General features: G+C 38.0%; 1 protein-coding gene across 1 annotated transcript in view; it reads right to left on the minus strand.

Moving 5' to 3' along the window:
- Positions 1–11,340, minus strand: part of LOC113239285 — a gene marked incomplete at its 3' end in the record, with an annotated part of 22,649 nt that extends 11,309 nt beyond the window's left edge. The window contains exons 1-2 of the mRNA XM_026476203.1: positions 11,242–11,340; positions 3,759–3,910 (exon numbers count right to left, since the gene is read on the minus strand). Of these exons, the coding sequence (XP_026331988.1) occupies positions 3,759–3,910; positions 11,242–11,340 (251 nt within the window). The remainder of the gene's footprint in view (positions 1–3,758; positions 3,911–11,241) is intronic.
- Positions 11,341–12,908: the final 1,568 nt, after the last annotated feature.

A 12,908-nucleotide genomic window follows, 5' to 3' on the forward strand; every position in this document is an offset into this window, starting at 1 on the left:
GATCAAAATAAAGTAACAAATAAAAAATGAAAAAAATACGCTATTTCCAAATAACCCACTGCACAGGTTGACAAGACGAGTAACTCCAAACTTACAAAAATAAAAACTGAAATTTAAGAGCAACAAACAAACAATAATTACTTAGAACTATTAAAAATAATAATTAAAATAGGTATGAATGAAAAATGAAACATTAAAACGAAATTCTACTCTAATGATACATACACTGTGAGGGTAATATTATGATACCATATGTATTGCAAAACTATTCTAAGATACATTTTCCATTCATATAAAAGAAAAAGTAACATTATAAATAAATGAAAAAGAAAGGGAGCCTGGGACGCGGCAGAACGGTTTATAACCCTAGCCTGTAATTTTTGAACGAACAGAGCCAAATAAAAAAGAAAAGAAAGTGACACTTGATGGGTGCTCCGATTAAAAGTGAATTGACGGAGGTATTTCAATTTTGTGTGCAAAATATTATATAAAACATGATGAATACCCCATATTATTACAAAAAGACGGAAACAGTATAAGCCGACAAAATATAATAGTAACAACAAACCCAGCAGAATGCTCTTTCACTTCACAGTACGGACAGGCGGCGAGGAATCCTTGGGGTACTGGGACATCAATAACTTGAGCTCAGCCAAGGAAACAATCTTTTTACGGCTTTTGTCAGGAAGAAGTATAATTACCACTCCATCGGTCGACCAGCAGTATTCTCATTTTCTTGAAACCGCTGGTCATTGTATTATATTGCAATTACCATGATATTCGTTATTCTGCTAAAATTTCGTTGCAATGGCAGTGAGTCAAGTGTCAAGTCCAATCAAGTGTCAGTGGAACGGAGTGATGGCATACATTCATTGACTTACTAATGATCGATGTTTCCTTACTAAAACTATCATAGAAATTACTATGCATATCTTATTTTTTGTCACGCTTAACGAACAATTCAGACTTCAAATAAAAAATAATATATATAATATTAGTAGACTTTGACACTTGACCTCTTTTTGTCGTCATCCCACCTTTTAATCACCCTATTCTCTGGTTTCTCGCCGTTTACTTTTAAAATTTTGGATCGGTTTTTAATTCTTTTCATTTGTCACTCTTACTTTGCTTCGTTCCGTCGTCACTTCCATCAAAATTCTCGAAGAGAATGGACGTGTCTGTCGTAAAAACCGCAACCATGTACTTAAATCTTATGAAACATATTTGTGCGAACACAGGCCCTTTTGGGGTAAGTTAAGTAAATTCGTAAGAAGCCTCCTCGAGTGTAATGCGGTAGTCAGGGTTCCACATCAAACGCGATATAGTCTTATGCTGAAGCACATTCAAAACTTATTACCGAGACAAGAATCTGTACCCCCTTCTATCCCCTGGTGTATCCTAATCTGTTCATTTTGGATATGGTGAGATACAACGAGCTACAAGTGCCCAGGAACTTAGTGTTAGCAGCGTTCTTGTAGTCAGAGGTATGCAATGCAATCCGATGCTACTAAGGGTATTGGGCTTATGCGTTCCTGATAGGTACGTGGTACGACGTCGCCGGCCACAGCCACTGGCGGTACCGTGTTGAAGGACCAATCTCATGACGGAATATCAGCTAACGCATACATTGCGCACCCTGAACGAAATATGGAATATCTGAATCGAATCTGAGTGAATTGACAAAGATAGCGCTTAAGTAATTTTGCTGGTCTATTGCATTGGGTGGATAACTTATAAAAATAGGGTAAGTTTCGAGAACGCAGCGAGTTGCCTGTGCATTGTTGCACTGTTTTGGGTACAGGTTTGTGATACGGATGGTGCATTACGTTGTTTTTAGTTGCATTGTTGTACCTATATGTTATAATTATTAATACAAAGATCGAACACTCAGAAAAAACACTCAGAAAAAATTCCTTCGATCCGGTCGGATTCGAACGGACGTCTTCTTGCGTACCGTGCCAGACGCTAAACCAACTAAGCCACGGAACGAACCAACGAACCTCACAAATTTTTCTATGTGCTTGCGTCGTGTCTTTGTACTTGGTCTTTCAACGACTTTTTAGTCGTAGCGCCATCTATGAGAAGTCTATGACAGATTTATCACCCAGTTAGTACCTTTACAGCTACCAGTCTTGGCGAGAGATGTCGCTATTCACTCTATTAGTTAAATTTTTATTGAATTGATATTCAATTATTTTTTGTAAAATTACTCCACTTGTTTGTTTGTTTTGTTGTTGTTGTTGGAAATAATTTTTTCTCAGTGTTTTTTCTGAGTGTTCGATCTTTGTATTAATAATTATAACAAACTAGTGGAGTAATTTCACAAAAAATAATTGAATATCAATTCAATAAAAATTTAATTAGTACCTATATGTGTTTATTTGCATCAGTTTACCGGGTTATCTTTTTGTTTTATTTAAAGAATATATATAGGGACTATAGGTTTAGATGTTGTTAATTTTAAATATGTATTTTTTTTCTCATATGTGTAACAGTTAGTCCCTCAAAAAAATTAAAAAAAAGAGTCACCTTGTTACGTTTGATATTTAGGGAGTTTTTTTATATTATCAAACCTGTTTTATGCCACAGCTTTTTCCTACTTTGTTCTTTCTACCTTATTACAATAAAATTATGTGGATGGAGCCTTCTCTTTGATTCAGTCAAGGATAGGCTACAAGACTCCACTATCGACACGCCATTGAAAAGCAGAATACAAAAAAATGGCAGTTGAATACTAGCTCGATGGCTAGTCACTGAGAAGTAAATACTCTTAACCTCTAGCAGAATATCAAACACACAAAATTCAGCCATTGCCACACCGACACACATTAATATGATTTAAAAGGTATCGGAAATGAGATCCTTGAAAATGTTGTAAACCGCTAATGTGCCGTGACCAGGATCACGGCAATAAAATAGAATACTTCGGTCCACATAAATGTATTCCATAAGTCAAAGGAAAAAGGCTGAAACAAGAAAACGGGTATAAAAAAGCAGGTACAACGCTACAAAGCACTCCCTACTAAAAACGAGTGATAGAGTTACCCTGAAAGAACCGAGTTATACAATATTACTAGGTTACATTGGTATTAAAATTGACACATGATTTAAGTTGGGAACTCGTAAAGGGATCAAAATTAGACGAGCAGCACTGCTCGCTTCAGCGATTGAGCAAAGTGACGACGGAACGAAACAAAATGAGAATGGCGAGACAAAGGAATTAAAGAATGATTCAAAATTCGAAAACAAGTGGCCAGGAGTCCGAGAAAAGGTGACAAAAAGGTGGGATTACGATTCAAGGTGAAAGGGTTGTAACCCTAACTAGCCGTGAACAGGTTCACGGCAATGAAACGGGAAACTTCCCAGTCCACAATATTTATTAAAGAAGTAAAGTTTAAAGAAAGGGCTCTAAATGGGCCGAGTAACTGAATTACAGATTTAGGTACATGAAGGCTGTAGACATAAATTATTACACATGATTTAGCTTATTAAATGATTACAAACGTAGTAAAGAACCAGAATTAGCGATTATTCGCGATGGAATTTGGAATAGCCCCGACAGTTGTGGCGGTCGAGATGGGAGTGACCGTGGTACGAAAACAAAATGAGAAAGTGAAGGAAGATGGAACAATTCAAATTTAAAATTTAAATACATGTAAAATAAAAAATTATAGGATACAAGCGGAGAGAGGCGATACAAAGAGGTGAGATGAAGGAGGTCACACCGTAAAAAAGGAGGTCACATCCTGATCACTTACCGCACCACACCGAGCGTCAACCAGTCAACCGCTGCAGCGACAGCGGCTCGACTGTCCTCATGTGACATAGTCGAAGCATTTTCATCGTTGATGGAGGAGACTATGTCGCCATTGTGGAGACCTGCTTTTTCTGCTGGAGTGTTAGGCAGCACCTGGGTTACAATTGTATTAATTATTTTTTCACCTCACTAGCTCGGAAAGGCTTTCTTCCTCATTAGAAATCTTGAAGATTTTGAAATTCGAACTAGACGATGGACTGTGGTGCACCTAACTTTTTCTTTCGATGAAAAAAAAAGATAATGGCACGTTCTATTAAGCGATTTGTAGTACATTACTTATTTATGTAACATAACTCCGTTGGTATATTTTATTCTTATTATTCTTAACATTAAATAGACAATGATAACTAATTGTGTTTATTAAATTATTTTAATTCGTCGAAAATCTAAAATTATTTCAATAACCACTTGATCACACAAAATAAAAGTACAAGCAAAAATAAAAAAATGATGTTGTGTAAATTCAGAACGCGTCCGAAAATAAACTTTTTCTTTTCATTAAAAAAAGTTTTATAGTTCAACTGTTTTTCTTTCATCTACCATTTCCCTCGCGAAAAGTTGTGCGTCTCGTGCCTTGAAACCCTCACTACGCTCAGGAATCTATTTGAACCACTCGCATCGCTTCTCGGAATCTTAGCTTCCTTCGCTTGCTCAGCTTTCAATACAAGCACCCGCGTCTAACAACAACTTTGCAGCCTTGCATAACAAATAACTATCCTTCCTAGACATTGACTTACAAATAAATGGACGACGGGTCTAATACAAAAACCACCAAAAAAATGTCCCAAGTCAACCTATTTAAACGTAGTGACATGTCAAGGAATATGAAAAAGCTAAAACGTTGAATTTAAATTGTAATGTCATCGCAGTACTGTCTAATTTTGCTTGCTTCGCTGTCAGTCGAACAAACGAAGACTAAAGCGTGAATGACGCTCAGTATACGATTTTAACGCCCTATAAGTTCGGACACTTTTTAGCGCGGACCCGACGTCCATATAATTGTAAGTCAATGTTCCTAGAGTTCAAAACATTTGTCTCAAAATAAAGCGTATGCTCCTCTTATCCCACATGACCTTAGAAATAATATATTTCATTATGTAAAGAATTCGCCGATCGGTTTAAATGTACTCATTGTAATCTATTATGCGTTATTGCCTAGTTATGTTTTAAATGATGATGTAAAATCGACGCGTCTAGTGCCTTAAAACCCTCACTAGGTTCAGGAATCTATCTAATCTTAAGTTAGCCTCCTTCGCTTGCTCAAGTTTCAATACAAACACTCGCGGCAAAGAACAACTAACAAATAACTATTATTCCATTACGAATCTAGACTTAAACAATGAGAGCAAATATTGGTAACGTTGCCGTAACTTTTAAAGCACCCTTGATGTTATAAGATCACAGTAGCAGCAGTCAGTGAGCATTACTGCTTTCCGGTTTCGAAGTGTTAAAGATGCTTACACGGGACTTGTCAACTTATGTATCAAGGTGTCGGGCGCAATATTCATGGGACTTGTCAAGTTATGTCTCAGCTTATCATGAGGGGTGTCGGGCGCAATATTCTCAATAGTAAAGTGTAGAGGCGATGCAAAGATTGTCCTATTCAAACATTGACTTACAATTATATGGACGTCGGGTCCGCGCTAAAAAGTGTCCGAACTTATAGGGCGTTAAAATCGTATACAGAGCGTCATTCACGCTTTAGTCTTCGTTTGTTCGACTGCCAGCGAAGCAAGCAAAATTAGACAGTACTGCGATGACATTACAATTTAAATTCAACGTTTTAGCTTTTTCATATTCCTTTACATGTCACTACGTTTAAATAGGTTGACTTAGGACATTTTTTTCGTGGTTTTTGTATTAGACCCGTCGTCCATTTATTTGTAAGTCAATGTATTCAACGCATATTGCTTTCTATACTTGCAGCCTTTGGGTCAACTACAGCTCAATATCTCCTAGCGCCCTACGACTTTTGTTGCAGCTGCCACGATATGCAGTGCATCGGGGATGTTCGCCATAGTTAAGGTAGACGGCTTTGCCTTACCTATTTCTGCCGCCAAGCAGTAATATCAGCATTACTGTATTACGGTTTTGAAGGGTAATGGTGCTGGTGAGATTACAGGCACATGGGGCTTGTCAACTTGTATGTCAGGGTGACAGGCGCAGTGGCAGTGTCCCTCAGATTTACTCAGGTACTGTCACTGATACAGACAGACGTGTGACGGTGTGACCTCCTTACACCGTCATCTCAACTTTTTGTATCGTATATTTTTTTCTTTTGCTTGTATTTAAATTTTAAATTTCAATTGTTCCATCTTCCTTCGCTTTCTCATTTTGCTTTGTACCACGGTGATTCTCTGCGCGAGCGCGGTAGCGAAAACATCTACTTTCTTATTTTTGAACCGTTTACATTTTAAGATATTAATATTGTTGTTGTACTGAATAAATTCCTATAAACCGGACTTTCGTCTTTTCAACTGCTAAAGCATGCTAAGTAAGACGTATGGAAAATTTTACAGTCTACAGAACGTCATCAGCACCAGCAGCGCTATCACAGGCGCGTCGCTAAAGTCCAAGCACACGACGTGTTCGTCCTGTCATTTGATAACACAACTTTTTTATAAAAAAAAACGATCTCAAGTTTGCTAATCCGCTTTCGGTGTGTTTCGGTGTTAGTTTTTTGAAATCGATTAACGGAAAGTAGGTGAAATCTTATAAACCAGATTCATCCCCTAATTGCCTCCCTTACAAGTGGAATATTTCGTTCGAATGCAAATGAGACCTGAGGTACCTGTCTTTCCAACAAAAAAAGTTTCATCAAAATCGGTTCACAATAACCGCGTAACATTAAAAAAAATCCCCTCTATCATTGTGTATTAAAGGCGGCAAACAAGGAATTACGAACGAGATTATTAGAACCCCGTAGTCGAAGACTGAGGGCTTTCAGAGTCGAGGTACAATGTTTCATCACATTTACGAGATTAATACAAAGATAAATGCACGAAAAATAAATATCGCTTCACAACCAACGACATCTATGTACAACACAATAATTACAGATTTTGCAAATGAAGGATTTTGGTTTTTTTTTTCTTAAAAACAGATGGCGAGCTTCTTCCATAGATAATAAAAACAACTCGAACTAAAATGTTGTAAAAAGCAAAACCGCATGCAGCCATGATTGTAGTAAAATATAGTAAAATTGCAAATATTTAGTTTTTTATTTTCTATGCTTCAAGTTTATACGAAATACATTTAGAATTTTCGAGCATAAAATCGTTTTTTTTAATCTTGACGTTGAGACGTACAGTGCAATTAAATAAAAAAAACCATTACTTCCATAAGGCGGTAATATAATGATAAACCCCGCAGGCTTATTACCGATCTTTAGCGACCAGTCGTTTTAGCAATAGTTGCACGATTATCGCTGTCAAAACATAAATTCGTATTACGGAACGAACAATTGCGACCAGTCGACTACAGCGCCTCCCGCGAGCAACTAATAAACTAAAACTGCATGAAAATGCTTTGACAGAAAGCGACCGGTTGCTTTTTCGTATTACCGAACCGTAATACCAACTTAGCAATCGCAACTGGTAGCAATCGCGTTGCTATTGTACAATTAACAACCGGTTGCTAAAGTTCGGTAATAAGCCTGCCGTTGGCACAATTCAGGACATTGCGGTCGCCTTTGCCTGCATGCCATTACACTGTTTACGAGCAAGTGTGATGAAAAGATAATAAATTACACTGAAATCATTAAATGTCACAATAGCCCAATGCTATAACGCAGCGTTCAATCAATAGCATGCCAATAGATGTACCAATAATTGGCACCTGCCAGAGAGGAGCAGAGCTGCCAAATCGTAAACATATCTACTGCCAATGTCACGTCTACTATCATTCTTTTGCATGATAGTACACTTGACTACACGTAACTACAGAAAGTGCTATTTTAATGTAGATGACAAAACGATGCCTCACTTTCTCAAACTCGTATCTTATAAAGAGTGAATATTCAGGAGATGGCAAAACGTTATATTTATTTTTAACCGACTTCAAAAAAGGAGGAGGTTCTCAATTCGACTGTATGTTCTTTTTTTTTCTTTTTTTTTGTATGTATGTTACGCGATAACTCCGGCATTTGTGAACCGATTTTCATGATTCTTTTTTTGTTGGAAAGGGGATACTTCCATAGTGGTCCCATTGCATTTTGAAGAAAATCATCCACCTCGAAAGGTGGCTGTTCACTCATGAAGATTCATTTTTATAAATAGCGCCTAACTTTAATTTAGGAGCAATTACTTTAATGCTTGATTTTGCTATTTCTTCAATTCAAGGCGTTTTTCTCTCAATATACTTTGAGTAGTTTCGTAGTGAGAACCTATTTTTATTGTCTCCAGTGTCAAGTCCTGTATAGTGGCGAACTAGGGGATATTTCAATAAAACTTAGCAAATAGACGTAATTCCACGTACTTTTGAGGTCGGTTTTTTTAGTACTCTGTACTGAGATTATAAATTTCTTATCAAGGTTGTTAATTTTGATGGATTACTTTAAGAATAGGTAAACGCCAGTGTGTGAATATGAAGGAAATTTGATGTGAAATCATCCTGCAAAATTTATACAACCAATTTTTGCAATTTAAGTAACTTTGTTCTATATGAAACGAGTTTGAGAAACTAAACGTTACTTAGTCGATTGACATTTCTATAGAGCACTTCTGATCTTTGTGGCAGATGTACCACATGTGTTTTAGTAGAGAAGCATATGCAGCGTAGCAACACCTTATCTATTCTTCCGCCAAGCAGTAATTGCATTATACCTTTCTAACTGCCTCCGTGGCCGAACGGTTACCATGCCGGACTGCCACGCAGAGGTCCCAGGTTCGATTCCCGGGCCGGGATAAATGTTTGTATGGCCTACATTTATTTCTCTCGTGAGTGTGTGCGTTATGTTATTATATGTATATAGCGTTCCGGTTTTGAAGGGTGCTGGTAAAATTACAGGCACAAGGGACTCGTCAAATTGTGATTTACTCAGATATATGCGATTTAAAGGCTCTGAATGGCTGCAAGTTTTATGCCTCCTCACCTCACCGCGACCGTCCTACGTCCACCTTACCTATTTCTGCCGCCAGGCAGTAATGTGAACATTACTGCGTTCCGGTTTCGAAGGGTAAGGGCGCTGGAGAAATTACAGGCACACGGGACTCGTCAACTTATGTCTCAGGTTGTCGGGCGCAGTGGCAGTGCCCCTCAGATCTTTGTGCTTTAAAGCTCTGAGTGACACTGCAACTTTTAGGGACAGGCGTGACGCTTACCACCAGGCGTTCATCCCGTCACTTAATATTATAATAAAGTCCTCCCCCTCCCCTAAGGGGAGTGGGCCACATCGTCCCGTCGTCCTCCTCGTGGCTGCCAAACTTACAAACGAACGGAGCTCCCGCTACGCTGCCGTCGAGCGGGATTCGCCCTCCCCCGATCACGCTCTGCGACCTCCTTCTGGAGCTTCAACCGAGCTAACTAAACTAACCCAACGATCCCGCTAGCTAGGCAAAATATATCGCCCTCCCACGTATAGCATGTCACTACTTACTACGTAACTCCTCAACTTAGCTTTGCATGCAACTACGTGAGCTAAAGTAAGTTAGCTAGCTTCGTTCGCGGTGTGGTCTGCCCTTTATAGATAGACGTGTCGCTTACCACGCATGCGTACGACTCCACCCAAACAAACATTACGACTTCATTTTTTTTATGATAACAAGTGACTAAGTGAGTAAGTTCAAAATCCCATGTGCCTAATTAGTAATTCCACCAGCACCCTTACCCTTCTAAACCGGAACGCAGCAATGCTCATATGACTGCTTGGCGGCGGAAATAGGTAAGTAGACAGTACTTACCTAGACGAACTCTTTCACAAGGAGCACTGCGGCTACTTCAAAATCATGGAATAAATTTAAAAAAATAAACAAACGTAAACTGAATGCTGTATCCATAAGGAATAATAACGAATCTACAATAAAAATATAAATAGTAATTATAATATTTTTATAAAAAAAAACGACCTCAAAATTATGCTTACAAGCGTCTTCGCTGTGTTTTATTTTCATTGAAATTACATCTGCGCCAGGTTTTATAGAAATCGGCTAAAGGAAAGTGGGTGAAGTTCAATAAACCTGAGTCATCCCCTAATTTACCACTACCACTTTTAAAGCGTTTGTGTAATACGTCCGATTCGTATCCAGAGGTGTCTACTCTCTACCTCCGTCCGACATACGTCCGAAACAATTACTGTCAAATAAGTAATATTCGACAAAATTAAAAGACAAGTATCCAGTATGAAGCATCATTCGCATCACGCGTCTTTTCATTTGGTCAAGTATTGCTTATTTGGCAGTAATTGTTTCGGACGGATGTCGGACGGATATCGAGAGTAGACCCCCAGACGGTCCGAAATGTGACAGGGATCATTTTATCTCTAGGGCTTAGTCCACAAGCGACATCCGAAGTGGGTGCAGTTTTCTAGATTTGTAACCTCCTAAGGTCAAGGTAAGGGTACATCAAAATGTACATAATGTGTGAAATACTTCAAACCCAGACCATAAATCGGTCATTCTCGGACTAGTGTTCACTATGTAATTTCCGTGGCTATTTTGCGATATAATACTCGGATATTAAATAACATTGCACGATAAAAAAAATCGATTACTTAATTATATTGACTTACAAATAAATGGACGACGGGTCTAATACAAAAACCACGAAAAAAATGTCCCAAGTCAACCTATTTAAACGTTGTGACATGTAAAGGAATATGAAAAGGCTAAAACGTTGAATTTAAATTGTAATGTCATCGCAGTACTGTCTAATTTTGCTTGCTTCGCTGTCAGTCGAACAAACGAAGACTAAAGCGTGAATGACGCTCTGTATACTATTTTAACGCCCTATAAGTTCGGATACTTTTTAGCGCGGGCCCGACGTCCATATAATTGTAAGTCAATGCTTAATTAATAAAAACTGCCACGTAAATTAGAGAAGTAGTGATCGACTAGTCCGAGAATGATAGAAATATAAATCGTATCACGCAAATGCCCAGTGTATATTGTAACGAAAATATCGTAATCAAATTTAGCTCTTATAAATGACCATAGTTTAACCAGAAAAATGCGTTTTTCTTACAAAACTATAGCCTGGAAGTTGTGTATATATTAAATACATTTGAATGTACATTGGGCGTTTAGCGCTTTTCCCATTGTAGTTTGCTGGGTCGGAGGATAGTCTCGGATTTGGAACGAAACTTCCGAGTCCCATGTGCCTATAGTTACACCCGCGCCCTTCAAAACCGGAACGCAGCAATGCTTACATTACTGCTTAAAAATAGGTAAGGTGACCGTACTTCCCTGTAGGAAGTCTTAAATCATTACCTTGACTACAGTGAGTGGCATGGCGAAGTCTACACCTCCTATGAGTCGGAAGCCCCAGGGTTCATCTCTTTCGCGGCTTAGACGGACATCCAACTCCATCTAGCGACAAAAAAAAGTAATAACGTTTTTTGTTAATAGCAAGAGATGAAATCTCAATTTATTCTCGAAAAAAATTATATTTATTTAGATTTTTATCTAGTATTGCAAGGGGTAGCTGATTAAAAAGTTTTAATAAAAATGTTTACCTACTTAATATATTTTCAATGAACCGAAACAACGTCAATTGCTGGAAACTGCTTTGTTTTGCATTAAGAGGGAGCATGCCTAAAAAGGTTTGACGTTGGCTCCACCCACATTTGTGAGACAAATATATGCCTGAAGTTCGCGTGATATGCGACAGGAGATGTTGAAATTTGCGCATTAAAAGTACCAAATTCGTTTTAGCGGACTAACTCTAAAACTAAAGGGATTAAAAAAAATCCGTAGTGACAGTTGTCGATCATGCATAAATATAATTAATTATCTAATTTTTGTCCTAATAACCTGTAGCATTTCGAGGATAAATCGAAAATATGTGAAAATTAGAGGTCATTTCGTGATTTTTATCTATCGAGGAAACTTTATTGTTTTATGTTTCTGTTTAATGTCTATGCTTGAATATATCGTGTAGTTACTCATACAATATTTTATTTTTAACTTTAAAGTGGATATACCCCTCTTAAATCAAATCGAATATTAGGAATTTTTCCTCTGCTCCCTCTTAAGCTTTGACGCGAGTTTGCCTTAAGTAGAAGTTGTGTTGGCCAGCGATCCCATAAGTGACGATCGTATTAGATTTCAGTTTTAAACATTTCTAATTTAGAAAATCAATGCCGAATTGTGTCGGAACTGCACGTCGCTATTGACAATAATGTACAACAATTAGCTCCTTCAACGTAGTTATGAATTAATACGAAACTTAATGAGCGGATAAACGTCAAAACGGCCATCATAGCGTGCTTATACGAGGAATAGAAATAGAACTAGCTGTTCTTGACAGTAGTCTTAACAAAGTCAAAGGAGCAATGTATTCGCGTGTATAATAAGACTACATGGCGCGCGTTGCGCTGGGCCGCTAAGTCTGGTTAGGAGGTGGAGTTTTTGTTTCAGAACCATTGACTTACAATTATATGGACGTCGGGTCCGCGCTAAAAAGTGTCCGAACTTATAGCGCGTTAAAATCGTATACAGAGCGTCATTCACGCTTTAGTCTTCGTTTGTTCGACTGACAGCGAAGCAAGCAAAATTAGACAGTACTGCGATGACATTACAATTTAAATTCAACGTTTTAGCTTTTTCATATTCCTTTACATGTCACTACGTTTAAATAGGTTGAGTTGGGACATTTTTTTCGTGGTTTTTGTATTAGACCCGTCGTCCATTTATTTGTAAGTCAATGTTCAGAACTGAATTTTTTTTGGAGTTAGGTTAGTGTGGGACCAGGATTCTACCCAGCACACGCTGGAAAAGTTTTTCTGTTTAAAAGAATCCGGTTTATTTGACTCTTTTCAGAAATAGAGACGAAATAAGGGCCATCCCTGGCAACTCATCTGGCAAATAGGCCTTATATCACTTTTAAATACCAACTCTCGTTTGCGCTGAAATCACAAATTAGAAAGCTGAAATAG

This window comes from Hyposmocoma kahamanoa, unplaced genomic scaffold (genome assembly GCF_003589595.1).
Source record: "Hyposmocoma kahamanoa isolate Upper Pololo Valley unplaced genomic scaffold, ASM358959v1 99808, whole genome shotgun sequence".
NCBI classification, from domain to species: Eukaryota; Metazoa; Arthropoda; class Insecta; order Lepidoptera; family Cosmopterigidae; genus Hyposmocoma; species Hyposmocoma kahamanoa.